We start from the raw sequence: 24,082 nt of genomic DNA, 5'->3' as shown, positions 1-24,082 counted from the left end.
GTGGGGAGGAGGAAAGGAAAGAACAGTATGTTGAATCGACACAGCATTTTGAACCTTAGTTATGACATTAGGCTTAATCAGCTTTTCAAAAATCAAACTCTACTTTGCTATCCAGAATAACTGGGAATATTGTGGTCTATCAAGAAAGAAATGAAAGAGACCAAAGTGAAATAGCTCCTCTGCAAATAACAGAAAAATATAGGGCAGCAGCTAGTCTACAAAAGCAGGTGTTAAGCTCAAATCATTCTCTCTTCAGATGAAATGTTTGCCTTCTTGCTCCACTTGATCTTCACAGAATTAGATAAAAATATCTAACCAAAAATTTTATTATATGCCTTGAAGCAGGTTTTCGTCTATCTTTAGAAGCACACCACTATCTTTCTTATTCATACACAGTGGGTTTAGTACAAATGTAAAGGAAGCTATCACATGGATGATGCAATAAGCCTGTCTCTACTGTGATCCACACCATAGTTGTGGCGGTGACGTTGCCCACTACTGATGGGTGGCATAACCCGTGATGGAGTGTATAAAACTGCGATCTCTATATAAGGAGGAGCACAAAGACCACAATGATCACACAAATGATGTAGCACTGTTAATACTTTTGTAAAGGATTTCGTACTGTCCTCTGACTTTACTTTTTATAAGCCTCAAGTGCACTGAGCAATCCTTGCTGTTCCCTTTCAGGGTTATAAAATTTTCATAGAGGTTTGCAACAAAATTATGCCTTTAAAAAAGACTGAACTCTCCCCTCTCGTTAATGGGGATAAATATCAACAAAAATGCTTGAAACTAGAATGTCAAAAATAGCCTCTGCTCTTGAGTACTTTGTGCAGTCCCACTTACTTTGTCTTAAAAAGGATATAATATGATTCTAAGGAGTAAAGAGACAGCTAAAATGATAATCAGAAGTAGACAAGAGTTTTCCTATGGTGAACCACTGAACAAAGTACAATTTCACAGCTAAGCAGAGGTAAGTGTGGGATATAGGAGCACAGTGGAGGGTTTGTAAACTTATGAACAGCAAAGAGGTGAATAAAGACTAGTAATTTTTTCCTCAAGAAAAAAAAGCTCCTCAGTCCACCCAGTGAAGTCTCCAGATGGTGGATTTAAAGTAAATATAAGGAGCTACAATTTAAACACAGCACATAGATGAAGTGGAATGCATTGCCAAAGGATGTCATGGATACCAAGATTTTAAACTGTTTCAAAGACAAATTCAGGCCCATCAGCAGCTAAAACATGCCCTGGTCCAGTGCAAATCTCTGGATCAGGAGGTCTCTGAAGATATTCTGCTCTTATATTCTTTTCACAAAAATCTATCACTGATAGAGACAGGGTACCAGGTCTCTGTGGCACTAGAACAGCAGCTGCAGCAGCATTGATGTGGGGAGTGGTTCCCCCAGGCCCTGTTTTCTATAACAAATATTATTTTGTATAATCAGGGCATGCTCATTTGAAGACAGAGAGCAAGGTAGAAGGATCCAGCAGTATTCTTCAGTATGCATCTAACTTCTAAGCTGATCTTAAAAACCTATGTAAAGACCCTACAGCCAAACAGTGCTACTTTGATTAAACTTTTAGATCCTTGATTTTTTATGGCATAAAACTGTTACATAAATACCTTTCCTGACAAATATGTTTTATGTCAAGATGACATAAAAAAAGAGAATGCGGTAAAAGTATTTTCAGGTGCAACCCCTGCATATTGTCCTGGATGAAACATGAGCCAATTCTCCCATTTAATCCGCTGCTTTCGTTTCCAAGCTTAGGCAAGGTACTTTGCTCCCTCCCTCTCCTAGTCTATTCTGTCTCCTTTAATTTGTAAATTTTGTGCAGGTGGTCTTCTCTCAGGGATCTCCTTATGGCTTCTGAAAGCTGCAGACTTCTCATGCTATTATTTGTCTTTATGAAGAAGAATGAAACCTTTCCTTCAATGTTAGAGGAGTGTGCTTCGCTACCTGCCCCCCGCTTCCCCTCTTCAGGAAGTCCTCTATCTAAAGTCACTGTACAGTGCTTTAACACACAGAAAATCCCATGGTGTTTCAGGAGAGGTTGCATGAAACTGGGTGAGACTTCATTCTGTCTGTCCTCCCAGAGCTATGCAATTTGCATCACTCTTTGCACTAGGCTGCTCCTTTGCCCTTGCAGAGTCAATATCAATTGTTCACCTTCCAACCCTGTTTGGATACTGTGGTGTCTTCCACGTTCTGTGGCCAGGAACAACCTGAGGAAGAGCAGGGTTACACGACAGCCACCAGAAACATTCACCTACCTCCGGAGCTGCCTCTGCAAGGAGCACTGAGCTAGAGTGCCACTGCAGCAGGGTAATCACCAGGGCCAAATGCACCACAACAAGCTGGAACTGCAGCATCTGCAAAGGAGAACAATCTGTTAATGACTTCACAGCTGCGCTCCCAGAGAAACCTTGCTCTAAAGGTCTTAAAGGAGTGAAAGCAAAGGGAACTTCTGTTCCTGTGGCTGTTAATATGTTTTATCTCACAGTCACTGCATAAAACCCAGCGACCAGATAGTGCTAGCTGAATGCTCTTCACCTTTGGATGCAGAACCAGCTCCCTCCTCTTTGCTCCTTTACAGTCCTGCAAATCTTTTAATTCCTTTCTGCACAATAGCCCAGCAGTCCTTGCAGTGGAAGCAGTAATGAATGCAAACTTGTGTTAAAACCAGATGAACTAGACACTCACTCGTAAGCAGGGACACTTTGGCTCATAGCCACCCAGGCTGACCCTGACCTCCCCACATGCTGGATAGGTGCTTAAAGCTGTTACAGCAATCACAGACCTCTCCAGCAGCATTTTGAAAGCAAGGCTGCATTTCACCGGTCCTCACCATGAGTTAATGGTAGCCACAACTTCCAGCATCTTCTTGGGATCCTGGAATAAAATTATCCAGCTCCCACACCTGGGAAAAGCTTACATGGAAATACATTGCTCAGGCTGGTGGTGTTCTGACCATGTGCCACAGCTGCAGAACTGCAGATACCTGCAGAGCCTTTAAATAATGCAGGGAGGGCCAAGTTTTGAGAGGTTCAGGATCAGGAAGCTGCTTGCTGCAGGGGTTATCTTTGGCTGTGGGTTTAGGCTACATTGTTTAAGCCCTTGTTTGGATCTAGCTCTTAAAACCTTATGTGCCTCCAACTCACCCAGGTCAGAATATTTCAGCTGATGCTAATAAAAACTAGGCTAGGGCCTCTAGTGCCAAAGATATCTGCTAATTTGCTGATTACACTGGCTCCAGGTCCTGCCCCAGAGTATAATTCAAGCCTGATTCTGCCATTCTCTGCTGACTCTCCACTTGGCAAAAGTGGAGATAGAAAGGATGGATAAATACATTTCTATGATATACAATAGTTGTTTTATCCTCTGCGTAGAAAATTTCCCATTAGATCAGGCAGAAAACGCATGGTAAAAAAAATTTGGCTTTGTACTTTTCCCCCATACTACAAAGGAGAAAAGCCACAAAAGTGTTTGAAGTCCAGTTCTAAAAAGTAAAGATATAACACTTGTAGTGTTGTTTCTTGAAACTCTGTTTATTGCTTGGCTTTTTCAATACATTTTACATGTGCTTCTGTTATTTGGTTACCCCACTGCGTATCTTCTTTTTTTATGTTGTCCATGAGGGATCAGTAGCGAGGAAGAAAGCTGCTGGTTATCGTGTAGGGGTGAAGCAGACTTAGTTCCATGAAATCAAAGGACAAAGTCAAAGCAGTAAGCCAGGTGGTACCACTGTCTCTCAGTCTGATGGCAACAGCCATTAAAGTCAGACAAGGGTCTGTCTGGGTGTTTTTAAAGCTGTAAACCTCTACAATGTATATTTTTGTATGTGGGTGTGCATTGAAATTTGAAGTAGTAGTCTACTACCTTCACAGGTAACCACATCCTGATTATTTGGATACAGAGACATAAAAATAAATGGCAAGGTTAAAAACACATGTTTATTATGGTTTAATGTCTGTGCTGGTATTCATTCAACCAAAGACCAAAGAGCTAAAAATAGCAACTGGTACACTAATCAAAATAAACATTAAGGCACCTGCAACACAAAAGACATTTGATTAACTGGTCTGAACCCGACGCCAGTGAAATTAGAAGCCAAGGAAATTGTAAGGACTTAAAGCTTGGCTCTAGTTCCCATGAAAATGAGTAGCTAAAAAGCAATGTTACTAGTTTAAAAGGGAGCAAAACTTAAGTATAGCAAGATCCTGGTGTGCTGATTTTCACACAGCGATAGGACCAGGCAGGAGAAAGCAGCAGGGTTGTTCTAGTGGAGCAGTTTAGCTCTAGAAAAGCATTTGCAAAATTAAGGGTGTAAAGAGGGCTACGTAAACATAATTAAAATCACACTGTCTTCTGCCAGTCTGGGACTTAGCTTTCTACATTCAGCCATGTCATAGGGTCTTAGCTTTTAAAAGCAGTTGTTGCTTTTTCTCCTTAGCTCATCTGTTGCAATTGGGTCAGCAGAGCCCTCCTACTAAAAGGGGCTTTCCCAGCCATGCACTGGTTATTGCTTCACCCCATCCACATTTTACCTTGACCCATTCCAAGAGGGACCTAAAGCGAGGCTTGACAGTATTTGTTACTGAAGGACAATAAGCAATGCTCTGACAACCACACGAGTCTTTGCATGACGCACCCTTACCACTTGTACTGAATTTCCATCCTTCCTCTGGAAAACTCTTCACCACCAGTTTCACAGAGGTAGGACAGGGGATTGGGGTATAATTGCAGGTTTTTAGTATCTCAGGGTCTAGTCTGGTGTTATCTGACATAAAATATGGTTTACCCTCCACTAAATGTAATTGCAAGTCTGAAATTCAGACATATAAATATGTTTTAGTGACATTTCACCTTGAAATGTGTCAAAACTAGAATTCCTCATATAATTAGGTATCTTTGTTGCAGGTCCAGTTAAAATAAAATTAAAGATAAAAGAGAGAACATTATTCTACCTTATCAAAGCAGGATAAACATTCAAAACTTTTTCTTAGGAGCCTGTGCAGAGCCATTTTCCAAGAAAAGATCACAAGAAAGCAAGATTCTTTACCAAACAGAAACTGTTAAGTCTCCAACATCAAACCAAAGGACTTAAAAGATGTTTTTCTTTTAAAGAAAAAAACAAAAAACAAAATGACATCCTGAAGATAAGTGGGCTGAACAAACCCCAGACAGCATGCAATTCATCACCAAGCTCCAAACCCATTGCCTGTCAAAAATGGTAACAGCTGTCATTGTTCTTACCCATTTGAACTATCATATTTCACATTACTGTGGAGATTACTCCGCAAGTATAAATCACAAGAGCTTTATTTTTCTTGCTGGCCTGTTAGCAAGAGAACCGAGGCAAGACATCACGCCTTGCACTGTAATCTTTCACTGCAGCTGCCACTCTATATTGATGACCATGCTCTGCTTGTTATTGCAACACCAACATGGGACATGCCCAAGCTCACCTGCAAATGAAACGAGGACCTTGCTCTCACAACAAGCACGTTGTGTCTGAGCCCAGAAGCCCTTGAGGTTTTGTGCTGTATGCTCCCAAGCTGACCCGATACAGAGCCAAGGCAGGAGTGTCCCATAGGCACCGGGAGGCTCCTGACAGTGCCCATTAGGGTGCCAGTCCTTCTGCCACATGAGCACTGGGATGGTACTGGTGAGCCTCCATCATCTGTTAGCCACGAGGATCAGTCATACCATGCAGATTACAACCAGCCGGGGGAAATCACAGCTGTGTCTGCAAGCCACTTACTGAGGTATTTTGTTGCTGCTCCAGTGCCATAAAATAGAATATTAACTGCTGCTACCTATCTTAATAAATGTACCATTGAGTCCTAACATTGGCTTCATGAGTCTTGGATTGGACACCTGATGGGAATCTACCTCGGCCAAAAAAATTATGATGGATGAGTATCTTACCAAAAGAACAACTTACAAATTGCTTGTGTGCAGCTCTGAGAATAGGTCTGCTCCAGCTGAAACAAATTTGCCCTACTTTTAAAAGTTGTAGGATGGATCCTCTGAGCATATTCATTACCACAAAGCCAAAAATATGCCCATACCAAAAGTCCTAGTGATTTCAGAAACTCCTAAGGGACTGTGTATATCTTAAGTGTAATTTTCTAGTCATGTAAATATCAAAGAAAAGGGAGAAAAATCAAAACAAATCCCACCCTCAGAAAAAAAAGCAGAGTCCAAAAATAGGTTAAAGTGGTGTTTTTGTTCTCATCCCACAGATGAGATATGGAGCACTTCGTACATACTGCTTTCTGGAAAGATACTGAAGCAAGATATTGAAGCATGGGACTTTGTGGCAAAATGAAACATAAGCAGTCAGCGTCAGGCACTTCATATTATTAATAACGTGTTTCCTGGAATAGGTGTAAATTTTTAAACAATGCCATATGTTTTATTAGATATATGATATACGGTACAGACACTGTCAACTTCTACAATGTAAATTTCCCTGTATTTTCAGTTTCCCAACTATGTAGATAAATGGATGCAGGTAGGTTTCATCTGATGTAACCAGAGAGAACAGAAAATTCATGAACTTATGCAAGAGGCATACAACTAGTGATTTGAGATAATGCCTAGGTATTTTTGTGTCCCAAATGAAACATTTTGTCAGACAGTATTTCAAGGCCAAGGATGTTCCACTTTCTGAAAATGAAGTTCCTTAAAGATTTCTCAAGAAGGCACTTCAGGTTAGTCATTGCTTTTCAAAGTCATCACTCCAATAACTGCATTCACTGTAACAATATGATTTCCAGTGTTTGGCCCTGACATGTTTTCATATCCCCATGATAGTCATCTCTGCCTGTATTTTACTGAAGTATCTATTGTAAATGCTGACTCAGCTACTGATAGCTCCACTTTTGGTAGACGCAGATGCGGTCAGAGGACGCTCAGGTATACAACTGTTCCTACCATCTGTACTCAGATAAAACAGATTCAGCGATGGCTTAGTCCCCGCAGGGCTTGGCTAGACTCTGCACTGACCCTGCCCACGGAAGATGCAACATTTGTGGGAGCAGCACACAAATTGCATGGCTCATATGAAGAAAGGCTGAAAACGTGGCCCTCGAGTTCCCATGCAGAGTTCAGAAAGTGTACAAATGAACACAGCCTTGCTGGGGTACATTTGCTTAATGGACACAAGCATCAATCAGGAAAAAATTAATGAGCAAAGGTGGAAAAAGACTTGTGGAAGACTAATCTCTGCATTTGAATGAGGAGCATGAAACCAAGTGGCCATGCAGAACAAATGAGGACACTTTTCCTTGGAATGGACAGGAAGGAGACAAGTTGGACAACTTGCAAAACTGGCTACACTGTGTAATAAATCCATCTTTAGCAATAGATTTTAGAAATTAAAAACCCCATACTCATATCAATACCATAAAAGTAGGAGACCACGAAGCAGAAGACAGAAACAGAAGTGATAAAACCCATCCAGAAGCCTAGGGACTATTAAATAAGAAGAATGCTATGAAGAGTAAGAAAATATCTCTTAATGGGAAGAACCTATTTGCACCCTTCCTAAGTAAGATAATTGACAAAGCTGCAGTATTCCTGGTATGCACAATGGAAAACAAAACATTATTAGACTATTCTTCATTGCCAACAAACTCTCAGCCCTACACTATTTATATATGTACTGACTGAATATGCCAACTTCTCTTAATGTTTCTAACAACTTTACATTTAGCTTGCTTTCTTCCTTCACCTTTAGCATGAGAAATAAAAACTATTCATTGTTAGAGTGCCATGTTCAGCATTTAACGTAAGAATAAGAAACCTTTCTGTCAAAAAAATCTAGAAATATATTGTGGTTTTCTATAGTAGAAAAATTATCTCCTTTCCTAACAGTGTTGGAGTGATAAATGGAAGTTCATACCTCATATGAAGAATATATTAGCAGAATATGTTATCAATATAAAAACATAGGCCATTTAAAGTCTAGTAAAAATATCCTTCAAGATATGCCTTCAAGATAAGCTCTTAAGAGACAAGAATGGCATTGGAACTTCTTAACGAGACTCAAACACTGATGCTGATTTACTGGATAAACACTTAAATGTTCTGATCAAGCATATTACTTGAAGAAGAGAAGTCTTGGTGAAGATGCATTGCAAATGGAAATTAGAGAGTAATCTGCTTCTGTGGGTTGACTAAGAAGAAAAGGAAAGCTGCAATCACTTGCAATCTTTGTCAGGGTCAATCAAGAGAGCTCTTACAACTGTTGTATGGTTCAAATTTTTCATTTGCTTTTTAAGAAGCCTGCAGAGGTACACTTGTCATTCATTCAAAGAGTGAAAAAGAATTCCTAATCTGCTGAAATCAGTGTGGCAGGTATTTATAAATACTGAAGAACACCCGGTCCAGCCAGATACATTTTGCAGTTTTCCCATCATTTACAATTTACACCACGATGTTCTTGGTTGGATTTTTGGTTTTTGGTTTTTTTGGTTTTTTTTCCTGTTATTCCTCATTAGATTCAAAGTATTTCACAAGAAAAGTAGGTTGAGCTGTATTTTGAATACAGGTGAGCAGAAACAGATAAATGTAATAATTTGCCCCAGGCTTCCTGAGTGAATCAGTGGGCAGGGGCACAAAATGTTCCTGCAGCTCCTCAGCTTTCAGCTCTGCATTCCCCATGAGAGGACAGTCATTCCAAATTGAAAAGCCAAGTAAGGAAAGCTAAAGGCACTGTGTGCTTGTGCTTCAAAAATTAGTGGATTCTGAACTTTGCTGTAGCCTCTAGACATCTAAACCAAAGGTTATTCACATGTATTTACTTGTACAACTCTAGTCTGGGAGGCAAAAAGAAAGAGTGAAATAGTTTTGAACTCAGAATGGAGAAATTGCAATGACTATCACTGAATCAGTCTGCCTTCATTTACAGTGGTACAAAGCTGAAGTAGTCAGATTGCTGGATAATGATAATTACTCTGTTAGTGTAGGAATGTTTTTGCAGGGTTATTCTATTATTGCAGGAATGTGGCAGAATGGGCATCAACATTTATCTAATATAGGATATAATAAAACCCTTTTGCAGATCCATAAATTAAAGACTTTCCCTAAATCATTTATCTTGTGTTTTACAATATATTACATGCAGCAAACTTGTCTACCACATATGGTATTTAGTAATGCAAAGGAATTATTCTGTCATAGTTCTTCAGCTTATTTTAAGAAGTAATATGTATTTGACAATAATATATACAGAGGAAAATCCATAACAATATAACCAGACAGTAGTTTACTGCAAAGCACTGCAAAAGCATGAAAGCAACTATTCACTGTTGTAAAATGCACTGACACATCTTGTTTAAATATTGGCTGATTAGCTGAAGGAAATAAGTTTCCACTGAATATTATTAGTTCAGTTTTAGTACCAAAAATACTAGGTGATAGGCATCTTATCTTAATCCCAAACTAGAACCTTTTCAGACATGGGCATATGTATACCTTGTGCATGCCTGTTAATACAAAAAACTTGAAAAAAATTAAAAGGAAGAAAGCACAGAAGGGAAGAAAGCTTCTGTAAACAGAGCAGAAGACACACAAAACATCCCCAACCCATTCCTGTCCTCACTCCTCTTACCTTGCATTGGATACAAGCAATTCCAACCTTAATGGTCCTGCTATGTTCTTCCCCCTAACTTATCCCTAATGTTCAGCTTTCTTTCAGAGTTTTTATAGTCTCTGCTGTAGGCTACAAACTCCAATCCCTGCCTTTGCTTTCTCTTACATCATTTCTAAAGATTTTCCACTGATCCTTGCCCTAAACCTTTCTCTGTCCTGCACTCTCACACGCATACTTGCCTCACATTTGTTTTATTTATTGCTCTGATCAAGATGATTAGGTTACAATTTAAGGTCTAGGGTTTTGTTGTTGTTTTTTTCTTTTTTTCTTTCAAGATTCAGACAGTCGTGGGAGTGGAAAGATTTTCAGTAGCATCACCATTCCTCTAATCTCTCACTTTTGCAAACTGCGATACAGAAACCCAATGTCCTGAATTATTATTTTTTTAAATTTTATTTCTCAGGGACAACAGGAATAACCTTAGAAGGACTGCATTAACTTCAGGAAGAAATTAATTAGTGCATTTTTAGTAGACCAACACTACTGTAAGATAAACATTAGAAAAGGAGAGTGTTTTGTAAAGCAAGTCACAAGAACGTAAGTCTTTCAGGCACTTCATTTCAATTACTGAAAAGATAGTAAAGTGTGAGCTATGAAGCTCTTTATCTTCTCTAGGCAGTACCAGAGGATCTATTTCTTTCCCTGTTTGCCTCACTAGAATAAGTCTACCTCTTTTGCCCCTTTTTTAAAATCTCAATTTTTAATTGATTCACACAGCACTTGTAGACCTGGTTTTGGGTCTCAAATTCCAACCTGTGCAGACTCCTTAACAGTTAATTCATAGTGACTTTATTCTCTAAACAGATAGGCACAGTACTTTAAAAATAGTTTTTACTCTGACTTGCCAAAAACTCTTCCTACAAGCAATAAACAGTAAAAGGAAATTTCAAATGCAGCTTTGCCATAGGTGGGAAAAATTTGCCAGCCAGGGAGCAAAAGCTTTGATTTCATCATCTGTCTTGATCTGAGCGATGAGAGAAAGACAAGAGTTTAATCGCATTGTAACACAGCTCATTTCCCAGATGAAGATGGCCGCAGAATTCTGTAAAGCTGTCATAAAGTGGCAAATCAGGGTAGCTCATTGCAAAGCATGCTTTTGCCACATTCCCTGAGGCATCACGGGGGGAAAAAAGTCAATGCAGAATGAGAGGCTGGGTTTGATCATGAGCACAACACAAATGTACAGCCTCAGAGAACAAGGAAAGGCCAAGCAAGTATTTCTATAGCATTCCTCAGTACAGGCAGATATGGCAATATGGCCTAGTGTAGTGCTGCAGAAATCTGCATTAGCAACATGAGCACCCACAGCGACGTCAGGCTGGAGCAGGCTGGTTGGGGCTGTTTTCGGCTGCAGGGCATAACGGAACAGTGAAGGCAGCTGCAGAGGTCCAAATGGGCTCTGTGGATACTAGAGCAGCAGCAGAATCAAAAGGGCAGAGCCAAACAATGCACGACTGTTGAAACACAGCTCAGAATGCTGCCACTGGAAGAGAACTGGACTATGTTCTGTTTTACGGTGCTACCTGCGTTTACATGGTGGCTTGTTGCTGGAAGTCCAAGGACACAGCAGCACTTGACTGATGTCTACAAAACATGGGAGCAGGATCTCAGGAAAAAAGATAACAATGATCTAACCACAAGATATTATTAGATTTATGGGGTACCTTTGCTACATAGGACCATGAGGCGTTGCTGACCAGCTACTACTGTTCTAGGCGCTGTTTTTTTCTCTTTTTTTCTGTTATAAAGACACAAGGCATTTACTCCTCTCAGGAGTTTTTACAGGTCCTACCTCAAGCTCTTTAAGCAGGATGTCTCTAGGGCTCCATTCTGTCACCACGTTTGGTGCTGACGAGGCTGGTAGGAGACATGGACTGTGCCACTGTGAGTAAGCTGACGACAGACAACTGAATGCTGGTAATGTAGGCATTTCAGCGTTTCAGAACACAGGGGGAAGCCTGGAGGATGGCCAAGACTCAGCCATCTGAAGCTTAACACCTGACAAGAGTGAGTGGGACTGTGGGCTCCAGATAAAGCAGGAGGAGAAATGCAGCCATATTGTCATCTCCTTTGACTCCAAGAGGATGTATAAGACCTGGTACTAAAATTTGCTTTTAGGCTCTCCACCGATTGGTGATCTTATAACAAAGCTCCAGCCACTTTCGTACCACCTAGACCTACTGTGTGGTTGTGGCTCTTCCTTTTAGATAAGTAATATGCACTTTTTCTATTTAAAAATAAATTTATCATTGTCCTCTTCCTACAAAAGCATACAATCTAAAAGATTTCAGAAATGGATGCTGGTACACACAACTATCATCATCTCTGACTGGGAGGTGTGAAAGACTCAGATCTGAGTAATTAGCCATCTTCCTGGGCTGCTACTGACCTTAGGATAGGACATATGTTACCAGCACACAGTGGTTTTTTCCGAAAGAAAAAACAAAACAAAACCAAAAAAAGGCAAACAAAAACAAAAAGAAGAAAGAAAAAAAGAGAATAGAGTGTTATGAGTGCTAACATTTAATTTCCTGCTCTAAATTAATTTAGATTTAGCAACAACTTACAGATACCTTTTTGACACCTTCTGGAGAAGGTTGATAAGGAAGTTTCCCAGATAATGAAAAAGGTATATGGTGGTTACTAAGCTGGAAGAGTGCCCAAGGAACAGACATCCTCAACACTACCGTGGTTTAATTATACTTACAGTATAATTAAGTTAGGGCAACAAAGAGTTTGGAAGGAATCTTTATTGCCTTAACCATAAATGAATAAACAAACATAATGTGATTTTCTGAACTATGAAGACAAAAAAAAGAGAAATTGGAGGAGGTAAGGACACAAGACATGAAGTTCTTTTTGTTACCATCCAAGAGAAAGACAAACTTGCCTTCCTGCTACCCTCATGTTCTCGCAAGTAATTTCTGTAATTCTTTCAACACTAGTTTGCAAATCAATTGAGCTGGCTCAATGGTTTCCTTAATTCCATTAGTAGAGAAGTTCTTATTCAGAGAGCAGGAGTTAGCAAGGGTTCACTTGTGTAAGCGTTGAGCAATCTTGCTCTTCATCAGGCTTGCCTGTGGAAACTATATTTGGGTTTGTCAGACCTCATCTTTAAGATCTTAGGAATGACACATGAATACACATGCTTGCTAGTTTTGCTGTATGGTACTTTCAGTCTTTTTCTTCTCCCACTAAAACATGTAGCAGTACTGTCACATCACTGTGGTCTAAGTCACAGAAGTCTCCCACTTCTGTCTTTAAGTTGTCCCATGGGAACTCTACCTTCCAGTCTCTTCAAATAATGTCACCCTTGCCATTGACCACTGATTCCTCACACAAGATCACACATTTGTCACTTATAAATCAACACGACGTGTGTGGGGTCCAGAAGGAGTCACAGCTAAAGCAGTAGACCTATCCTCAGGAATTTTTGATTGAGCTGGCATGGAGTAAAGGCATGTGACTTTATACATTCTGATTGCTAGGATTATTCACAGTTCCAGTAAACAGTGAGTGTGTCATTAGAAATAGTCTAGTTCTGGGTTTAGTATGGGAAATAAAGACAACACTGAGGTTAGAAAAGTGGAACTTTTTTCCAGTTTTGAAAGCTTTGCCCCAAAATTCTAAGAAATAATCCAAGAACTTTTTACTTTTCAAATGAAAACTATAGTTTTCTTTTATGAAGAGCTGATCCCCACAAGTCAGGTGCTCAGCTGATACTGATTCATATGGCTCTGAGATAAACAACTGAGATATTCCAAATTATGGTCCCTTCAATCTATTTTTATTTCTTGAGACAATAAACTCTTCTGATAAAATTGGCCCAGTTCTGAGGCCAGTCTGAAAGTGGATTAGCATTCCACCAGATTAACCAACACCCAGCATTTTATAGCTACATCACTGGTTCAGGGAGAACATCCAACATTACTTTTGTTGCTCTATATTCCTATCTTGTCTGGAGAAGGGGAAACATTTTAAAATAGCCACCACAGATTTTCAGTCAATGTATAAGAGGGAATTTCAGAAACCAAGATGGTTCCCACCTATTTTCATGTAGATATACAGAGCCAGAGAGCAGATGACTCACTTTAAGACAGAACTATGGAAAAGAGACCCTGCATTAATAATGTGCACACATGTTTTCCAACTGAAGGTACATTCTACCTTGGAAGGAAAAAATATGTTAAGACAGCTATTTTTAAATCTGCAGGCTATCAAAGTAGCTTTCGCTGTGTCACTTCCATTTAAGATGACTCCTTGCAGCCAGATAGATTTTGAGAAGCAAAACCCACAAAGTGAAGGTAGCATGTAAAACTGAAGAGAGTAACATTCTTCAGGAACGTTGGGCTTCCTACTAGCAGTTTCTATAAATATACTTTTAAAAAGTCCTTTGTGCTAGAATTAAGTGCTTGTGATAGGTGCTGGGTCATGACATATAAGCCTCCATAAAAAGCACTTGCAAAACAAAGCAAAAATCCCAAACAAGGACAGTTTATTGAGATGCAAGCTTTTTCTGTACCAGTCATGCTACAATGCAGAAGTATGTGTTTGGAAATAAAAAAAGACAGTTTATCTTTTGTGCCCATGCCATTGGCTCCCAGCCCAAGATGGCCGTGAGGAGTGAAGATGGCCAAGAAGAGTGACGGGGCCTTTTGTGCTGTGGACACTGTGGTCCACAAGCTAATGGATGAGAGGCAACAAAACCATATAAAGAGGTCTCAAAGTACTAAGCAAATAGTAATAACTCTGGGCCAATATCAGCCTGGTCCTAATTCAAACTGGCAACACAGAAATGAAAATGAGTAGATTGTGTTTCCATCCCCTCTAGCTCGCTCCTTGGAGTAATGCTAAATATAAAGATAACAAACTGAGAACCAGCCCCATCTTTCTGTGCTAAGAGGGAAGAGAGGGAGTGGTGCTGACATTTTCACACTACTTCCCTTGTCAAAGACATGAGTCCTGATGTCGCCTGTCCCTGAAATAAACTCTTTTTGACCATGAACCCCTGTGGCATGGCACACAAAGCACAGAGCAGCAAAGTGTGCATCTTGGCTGCAGAGCACATATTTCAGCTTCAGAGCTAATTACAAATGTGGCAATATAGCACAGCACTGAATGCATAGCAGCAGCTTAAATTCACAGACATGCTCACGAGAAGAAGGAATGCATCTGTCCTGACCTCACACTTTTTTTCACACAACTGATCACCATTTTCTGTGCAGAGCTGAGAAGTAGTTTGGTTCATTTGCAGCAGCAGAAAGGGTACAGAAGAATTAAAGAAAGCAGCTAAGCAGCAAAATGATGACAAAGGTCTGGGGGAAAAGGGGAAGGTGAGTGATATTCTTCAGACAGAAACCAGTGGTGTGGGAGCTAGGCAGGGCTGTGGGAAACATCACCACTAGTTTCTTACCTGACACACAGGTAGAGGAAGATGAAGTAATGTGAAAGGTGGGGCTGGGAAGCTGTTTCTCCCTAGAAGCAATTCCTGCGCCAAATATTTGGTGCAAATAAGGAAGGTACTGTCCCCCCCATTCCTCATAAGCCCATCCCTGGGATGGTGGCTTGCACAGCAGGACCATTCTGTGCTGGAAGCCAACCAGAGCAAGCTGCTAGTGTAAACCTGGGAGTGTAGAACAATTGATGCTGACTGATTTGTTTTCCTTTCCTGTTTTGCTTTGGTTTAAATGTACTTATGGACTGGTTCCTGCAAGGGATGGCGCAAACAAATGCTGTTCTAGAAATGAAGGTCTGTGGTTTATCTAAGAATTAAAGATCTCATGACAGTTTGTAAATTCATTCTAATGCTTGGGCCAAATTCTGGTACATTACTTGGCCACGTTTCCTCTATCACTTCAACTGGACAGAGACCTTTCCTTGTCAGACATTCTGCAGTGAAGCTGTAATTTGCTAAACAGCTGCAGCACTGCAACTGGATTAAACCAGGATAATCCAGTAATCATCTTCAATTACAGCACAAACATTAATCAGTCAATCACCGCCCTCTAGAGGTGGCCACATTGCGGGTAGAGCTGATTTTCAGGGTTTGCTGCAAATGAGTTATCTGACAGACCGAGCACTTCTGTATGCCACAGGAGGAAGGTATCTGCTGATTAGAGTAGATCCGTGTACCATTCCAGGAACAAATTACTGAGCGCTGATTGTCAGCTCCTCGCTTATTCCTTACCTCTCTTGCCTGGGAGGTCACCCAATTTGCAGCATTTTGCATTCATGTATTTTGCAGTCATGGTACTTGGCGGAGAGGAGTGAAACACGTAGACAGATAGATAGATAACTATATGACACTGCTATAATAAAAAGCAGTAAAAATAACCCCCAGACTAAACTCTCTTTTGTTACAGCTTATTTTTCTCAAGCAACGTGCATAAATTAAACCAGTGGCACAACTGCACGAATTGATTGTGCCCACACAAGCCGGATGCGCTGGTGTGACAAAAGCAGCAAGCCTTTATGTATAAACACAATCATGCACTCTCATTTCTTTCCCTTGACTGGAATAGCTAAGAAGTTTTAAAGGGAAGAATATGAAGAGTGATGAATAGCAAGTAATCCACCATATAATCAAGTGATGAATATACTGTTTCTGCTGTGCAAAGACCTTGTTTGAATAGGTGAGTATTTATTTAAGGAGAAACTGTTCTGTGCAGAGACTTAGCACAAGATCCTGGAGGCAGGAATAGCTCATGGCCAGGTTTCCCCAGACACGTCCTCTTTTTTCCAGCTGGAAATTCTGTCTAGGTGGAATTCAGCAATTTTTCACATTTTCTTCTGGCAGGCTGGCCGGATGCGCTGGCTTGCCTGCATATAGAGGGATTCTCCAGGTATCCACACATAGGCACAGACCGTCTGCGCATGTGCAGCCTCATACCTGAACACATATTTCTGTTGGCAACATTTAAGCAAAAAAGAGCAGATGTCCAGGATCCCAGTAACCACTTCATTGCAAAGATTACTCTGGGGTTCAGGCGACCTGTGTTCTGTTACAGAATCACAGCATGGAGGAGGTTGGAAGGGACCTCTGGAAATTGCCTAGTCCAACACCCCTGCTCAAAGCAGGGTCAACTAAAGCAACTTGGTCAGGGCTGTGTCCAGTCGAGTTTTGAATACCTCCAAGGATGGAGAGTCCACAACCTCTCTAGGCAGCCTGTTCATTGTTCAGCCACTGCCATGGCAAAAAAAAAAATAACAAATCTGGTGTTTAAATGGAATTTCCTGTATTCAGTTTATGCCCATTGCCTCTTGTACTTTTACTGGGCACCACTGAAAAGAGTCTGGCTCTTTCTTTCTTTACTCCCCCATCAGGTATTTATATGCATTGATAAGATCGCCCCTGCTATACAACCCCAGCTCTCTCCCCCTCTGCTCACGTATGCCAGATGCTTCAAGATGTGGCCCTGCCAGTATGGCCCTGCCTCTCTTGTACTGGAAGCCCAGTACTCCAGATGCGTGCACACGTTAACACAGCCTGGGATACTGTTGGCCACCTTTGCTGCAAAGGCACTACTGGCTCATGGTCAACTCATCCACCAAGACCCTCAGGTCCTTTCCAAAAGCTGCATTTCCAGACTGTATAGGTGCATGGAGTTAGTCTCAGCTTCACTTCTGCCTTGATTAGATAACCTTGGATTCAGTTCTCTGGGCCTTACTGTCCACAGTGTTGATGCTACTGGCCTCCTCTGTAAAGAGATTTCAAGCTTTGGTTGTCTGAGGTAGGTGTCATTTTCATTTGTCCTATCTTACCATCCTCTGTCAACGTGTGGCTGCTCATATTGACAACATTCACTTCCACGTGGGCTTTCATAGCAGTCACTGTCCTGCTGCCCACATGCCTCAGATTTTATTTAATTTACATTTCCTGCTGCAGCATCCTTTCTTTAGGAGTTTACACACACATACACACACATTATTCTACTACCCTACAGGTCTAGAAACTGAGACAGAATACTGAGCACCATATAGCATCCTATGGCCAGGGGCTATAAAGTCCTGTTCAGAACATGATGACGTGGAAAATGCCCTTTCATCTTACCAGCTTTTTTCCCTCTGTGGCTGATGTGGCCCAGACTAGCCAAGAAGCCAGGGAGAACCCCTGATGCTGTTCCCATAGGGAGAGCAGGGCAGTAAACATTATCCACTCCCTTCTGCGTGGAACTGAACAATTTGCGCTTGATTAAAGCTGCGAGACTGCCAACTTCAGAAAACTCAGGGTCCTAACATTGCCTGCTTATTCTTTCTGTGTGTTTCTCTGTCCTTCTCTGCATTGTGCCAGCCCCACAGCCAGATCCTTCCCCTCTGCAGGCCAAGGCTTGTCTTCCACAAGGATCTCTGCTCTGAAGCAAACTGGATTCCTTCGTGGGTTTTTCTGTCCCATTTGAAGTTATAGTGTCCAAGCACTTTGGAAATAAACAATGATTCATACATTTTCACAACACCTTCAGGGGCAAAGAAGTACAGCTATCCCCTGCCAAATTTCAGAGCCTAGCTCTGAAAGCGCAGGTTTGTCACAGCTTCGCAACATAACTCTTTCCCTAGTCATACGCAGCAGAAAGCAGGCTTGTACCATGCACGGCATTAAGTCACTATAACTATAGGCATTGCTGCTGGCATGCTAATGAAGCTGCATAAATCATTATTGATTCATGTGAGCAATGTAATCCTCTGGGCTTCGGTTACTCACGCCAAGCTGGGCTATGTCCAAAAGCCACACACCGTCCTCCCAGAGACGTGGCTGCTCTCCGGAGCCTGTCCAGTGCCTCTCCCTACCTGTCCCTTTGTCTTCACCTCCACAGAGTGCCCCCACATCTTACACGAGGACCTTAGAAGAAGGGACAAAACCACCTTCCTTCCACTCGGCTGGCCCATTTATCCCAGGTGCGAATCAACTGGATCGCATGTGGGAGGAGGTTGGCCCTCTACCTCTGTAAGGGCAGACATACTGGATTTGTGCTTACTTTACAATTAGACTTGGAACCCAGGAGCAAGAACGTAATATAGTTTCTTATGTAACCATATATTTATTTTGGTTACGTGCGGCTTCGAGACAAATCTAAAATGGTGCTGGACTGTGCTGCTGCCCTCAAAAGAAGTTTGTCAGCAGAGTAACAATAATGTTCTGCTTCTGAAAATGATGTGCTGGGCTTTATGGTCAGCTTTTAGGTTTGAATGCTTTTTTTCCGCTTTGATATTTGAGCCCTCCCCTCAAAGCAAATCCTTCGAGTGTGTACATGGCTCTCCAAGCAATGGTCACGGGAGGACATAGACAAGCGCAAAAAAAAAAGATGCTGACGGCGTCTGAAAATGATTTGCAATCTCTTAGCCGCATGAGCTCAGTCGCATTAACATAGTGATTTAAATACTGTGGATGGCTTTTCTGATGTTCTTTTAGAAATTTCTTATTGGAATTATTAGGCATGCCGAATATATTTAAAACCAACCAACCAGTGGAATGAAACAGAGCAGATAATACTGACTAAGCACTCCAAGCCCTATCTTGCAGCCCCAAATCAAGCACATTGCCACCAAGCACACAACTCCAGTGACCAGACAGGAGAGGATCTGGAACTGGGCTACTGAACTGCATCATGTCACAAAAGTTGGGATGTTGGGTCAGAAGAGGATCCTTCACGGGTCTGAAGCATCTACACTCCCCACAGCCCAGCCTTGCCATAGCAAAGCCCAGTTGTCTTTGGGAAAAAATGACATTGTGAGGTTTTCGGTGCCTTACACATCAGTTGTGCTTAAGGTAAACATAGAAGGAGTGGCTGACTTTTTTTGTAAATACTGCAATAAAATTACAAATAATAACAGTACATGATAAATAACACAAGGAGCGTTTTGAACACAAAAAATAGGTGGGCCACTAAGGCTGCTTCTAAAAAAGGAACAGACCCTGCACACTGCCACAGATACCTCAGCTCTGCTCACCCAGTGGGGCAGAAACCCTGTCCTCAGCGGTGCCATGCCATGGCTTCGTACGGCTGGGGGATGCCAGGCCACTGAGTAGTACAGGACTGGTTGCACACAGACACTACTGGGCACATAGCAATGTCACTGGTGTAAGTCCTGCTCCTACAAAGTGCTCAGAGACCTCCAATGCTGTCAGGACTAGGGAGTGCCCATTTCATTGAAAGATTAATTTGGTTCTCACTAGACCAAATAAAGAGCCAACAACCAGAAAACACAGCCAGATACCAGCTAGTCCTGGTCTTCCCATCCCAGATACAGGTCTGGCTTCTATTCAGTGGAATAACTGCTCTCAAGTCAACGGCCCTGATAGCAAAGAGTGCTATCATTGCACTCAAGTCAGTGGAGCTATCTGTGATTTACACCACTACAAACGAAACCAAAAGCTGGCTGCATAGACTGAACGGAGAGAAAAATCAGACCCTTCTTCTTCAAGGCATTTATCACACACAATCACTACCTGAAGCACCTCAATCCTGCCCTTCTTCCATCCCTTTTTTCCACCTGGTCCTGTAAGTTCCTCAGACCAAAGGCTGTCTTTTATTATTCAGTGATTTTTTCCCCCTCCCCTCCATCTCAAGCAGGTCCCTCGCTCTACTGCCACACAAATAATGCAATGTAACCAGCATCGCCCTCGGGGAGCAGCCAGGGTGAATGAACAGCATTTGACACCAAACTGCAAACCTCTCCCTTTGCCTGTTGTCTGCACAGGCTCTTGAGGCTTCAGGCAGCTGGGCACATCAACCAGAGACTCTCCAGGTTGTTTTCTGGGGGCTCTGGGAAATACCCAGTGTCAGAAAAAGGAGTTTAAGCTAAGTGTACAGCCACATGGTTAGAAAGCAGAGAAACCTCAGGCCAGAGCTGACAGTGACTGATGACTGTAGGTGCTGCGAGTATTTGCTGCTCCTCACGTTACCCAAATGTCAGGGGTTTAAAGTGATGTTATTAAAGCACCACAGGAGTGCAAAGATCTGTGTAAACTGAGAGGATAATCACCATGCAAGTGGAGCACAAGCCGTTTGACTGCGTTGAAATTATGTTATTTGGTATCCCTCTAATTTGTCACATGACTTGATACACTAAAAAAAACCCCATATTGTGTTTTTATGCTCTGGGTCCATGACAATTGCTTTTCCTGCAGCAGACAATGATTTGTAAAGTGACTTTTCTTATTCCCAAACCACCCAAAATTTTGTAAATTGGTTTCCACGAATTAGAAGTGGTTTAGAAATAACCTTGGCTCAGGGACTAGCTCTGTTATTGGGCTTTTGCTGCCATGACAGCTAGCTGGGGGAAGATAGTTATTTCTAAATGACTCTATTTTTACATTAATATTTCTTTTAGAGCAAAATAGCAGTAGAAGCAGTATTATTTCCATTGCTTGCTCTGAAATAGGACTGGTTTGTAGGAACCACAACTTTTTATCATCAGATCGTAGGCATCCCTGGTCATTTCACATGGAAGTATGTCCACTGCCTCCCCAGCCCCGAGCCCTGGCCTCACTGGGGGGGTGCAGGGAGCAACCCCTTTTCTCCTCTGTGCTAGGAACTGCCAGCAGAAACGTAGCACACTTTATGACAGACAGACAGCCTTGCATGGCCAAAACCCTACAGCCCAATATCATAGAATGGTTTGGGTTGGAAGGGACCTTAAAGATCATCTAGTTTCAATGCCCCTGCCATGGGCAGAGGAAAGGGGAGAACCTGTCCCTGGGTGGGCTCAAACCACCAAGCTTTCGGTTAAAGAGCCAAACGTGCACCACAGACACTCCCTCGTTACAATTATCTTCGTAATAAAAATTAGTTTTCCTTCCTGAAGTAAAATTACCTTTCTAAAAACATTGATTCCAAGTAGCAGAGTTATCACATAGACCAAGGTGACCTTTTTCACGACTTTAACAATGGTTCAAAAAGATAAGGCTAGGAGTTCTCATTTCCCAGGAACCCATCAGCTGGCTATGAAATGGTCATCACTGCTGTTCACCGTAGCTTGGGGCTAGATTTGACTCCACAATGCAGAATTTCAAATTGCAATACTTGACTCACATACCTAAGTCAGGAGCACTGACACTCAAACCCACAGGTGTTCAAGCTCAGAGGGGTTGAAAAGCATCTTTGTGTGAAGCTCCACAATACAGATCGATCCAGAGCTGTCCTGTCCCTGTCCAGTTCTGTTCAGCCAGCCACATTCTGTTTTGAAGGGTACAGAAAACCTGAACAGAAGCGACTGAAGGAAGGTCCTCTCAGCCACTGTCACCCTCCTTTTGCTCCTCTTTTTATCTTTTGACTGCTCATTGCCTCCTACAGTCAGGGCTTGATTTTGCAGCAACAGAGAAAGTAGGGAGGTGCTACCCGTCCTATACCGATACAGGGTGTGACATCCCACTACACGTTGAGAACTTCCCCATCTGCAAACAGACCAGTTTAGACTGACAGCTATGACACCTCTAGATTAAGGATTAGATACAACATTTTCAAAGCTCTTGTTCCAGTATCAAGGACACAAATTTGGTGTCGAGTGCTCTGAGGACCCAAGAACTAATATGTCTCGGTCTTTTCACACTTCAGGAGATCAAATCTGCAATTTTAAGGTTTTTGGAGAAATTGCAAAAGTGATTTAATGGCTCACTTAAAAATTGTAAAATATTTATCATGAAAAGAGGAATCCAACAGCTTGCGGGGGGTGGGCAGGAAGATGGGAAGGGAAAAGGTAAACAAATCAGGAGAGGCACAAGACCAAACTGTATTCCAAGCACACACAGTGGAAAATGCAGGCCAGTGCCAGCAGCCCGATAATCCAAATTCTCTTTCTATGCACCGACCTCTTCTGAGAAAAGGAAAGAATTTAAAGGAGCATAAATGATAACTGTACACATCCTGGAAGCAAACCTAAAAGGGCTGCCAGGAAAAATCACCCTTCTTGTTACGGAGCCATTAACACATTCCCTTCCCCTTCCGCCTGGGCAGCAGAGCTCACTCCTACAGAGGGAGGGGGACAGAGGGAACGCTTCTTGCCTGCAGTGCACAGTCAGTCCTCAGTACAGCAGAAGGATGGACATTATATCGGAGTGGCAAACACGGGTTACAGGGTTGGCAGGATAGATGTGCATTACTGGGAAAAGCCACTGTAACACACTGAATGTCAGCACACGGGTAGGCACAGCAGCTTTCTGTAGAGGACGTGAACAGAGCAAGTATTACACCCGTGGGAGTTCCCAGCAGTCACGGTGCAGGTCACTTGCTTCTTCCCCTCCCACAATGAATGACAAGCACTGCTTTAGGTACTGCCCTCCAAAAAGCTGGGAACTAGGGAGACTGTCCTAAATGCTTTTTTAAAAATCACAAGCTTCACCCCTTTAGCATGCTCCAGGTGGCTGTAGTAGCAACAACAGATTCACAGAAATACCAGCAGCTAGATCCACAGATAATGTAAATCTGTGCAGGGTTTATTTTGCCTTGTTCTTCCTACAGCTATGTCCCCACACACGTACCCTGCATTATACTTCTCCTTTCATGCAGTTCAATTCCTCCCCTCGGCCCCAGTGAAATAGAAGTTATGTTCATTTTGCACACCCACTTTATACCAGTTTTGTTTAGACACTTTTTCTGGCCAGCTTACATGCTGATTAGGTCTGATTTGCACAGATAAACAGGATTGCAAAATCTGTACCCAAAATTTCCAATGGAGGATATTCTTGCCTACCTTGACTTTGTATTTGGCCCATTTGCCACAGTCATTGCAGGGTTGAGGTAGTGTTAGTATTATGAGCAATGAACTAAATGTTCTTTAGTGCTGAAGAAAACTCCAAGAAATTCACTAAAATCAATGGAGATATTCCAGATGAGGGAGGTGTATGGCTCAACAAAAATAATGGAACAAAACCCACCCACAGATGCAGAGAAGATGTTGTCCAGATGGTTAAGCTAGTCTGGTGTCTGTCATGAACACATCCCTTAACACCCATGCAAAAACCTTTTGTGCTGCAGCTTTAGCCCATGACACTTATCTCCCTGTCACTGGCCCAACACGTCTGACTTTGTTGGCTCACGCTGACTTTCACTGGGTGAACACTTAACCACTGATATTACCTAGAAAACACCTTTGGGGAGATGTTCAGCAGAGGTACCCGGAGTACCACTGCTAGTGAGCCGGCAGGGTCAGAGGGCTGACTGCAGAGGGGAGGCTCGGCGCAGGAAAACTGGGACTGATCCCACCGCACTGGGACAGGGTGAAGGACACACCAGGACACACAAGCACAGGGTGAAGGATAAACTAGCAAAATAAGTAAAAGGTTTCTTTTTATCTCACAGTATTATTTTGGTGTTATAGCTTCTCTGTCCTCAGTAGCATTTACTTTGGTATAACTGAAATGAAGATGTGGTCCAGGAGAACTAGAGGACTCTGAGACCAGCTGAAATCAGAGGAAATG

The 24,082-nt window shown here is 42.1% G+C and overlaps 1 protein-coding gene across 2 annotated transcripts in view; it reads right to left on the bottom strand.

Annotated features, from left to right (window-relative positions):
* The window catches only part of OSTN (osteocrin), a 111,196-nt gene that overhangs the window by 5,689 nt on the left and 81,425 nt on the right, over positions 1 to 24,082 (bottom strand). For both annotated transcript variants that reach the window (XM_075033241.1, XM_075033240.1), the window contains exon 2: positions 2,279 to 2,377. In XM_075033241.1, coding sequence (XP_074889342.1) covers positions 2,279 to 2,377 — 99 coding nt within the window. The remainder of the gene's footprint in view (positions 1 to 2,278; positions 2,378 to 24,082) is intronic.

Source organism: Buteo buteo, chromosome 7, assembly GCF_964188355.1.
Source record: "Buteo buteo chromosome 7, bButBut1.hap1.1, whole genome shotgun sequence".
In the NCBI taxonomy this organism is placed as follows: Eukaryota; Metazoa; Chordata; class Aves; order Accipitriformes; family Accipitridae; genus Buteo; species Buteo buteo.
Note: the sequence above shows the minus strand (reverse complement) of the source record. Positions and strands in the feature narration are given on the sequence as shown.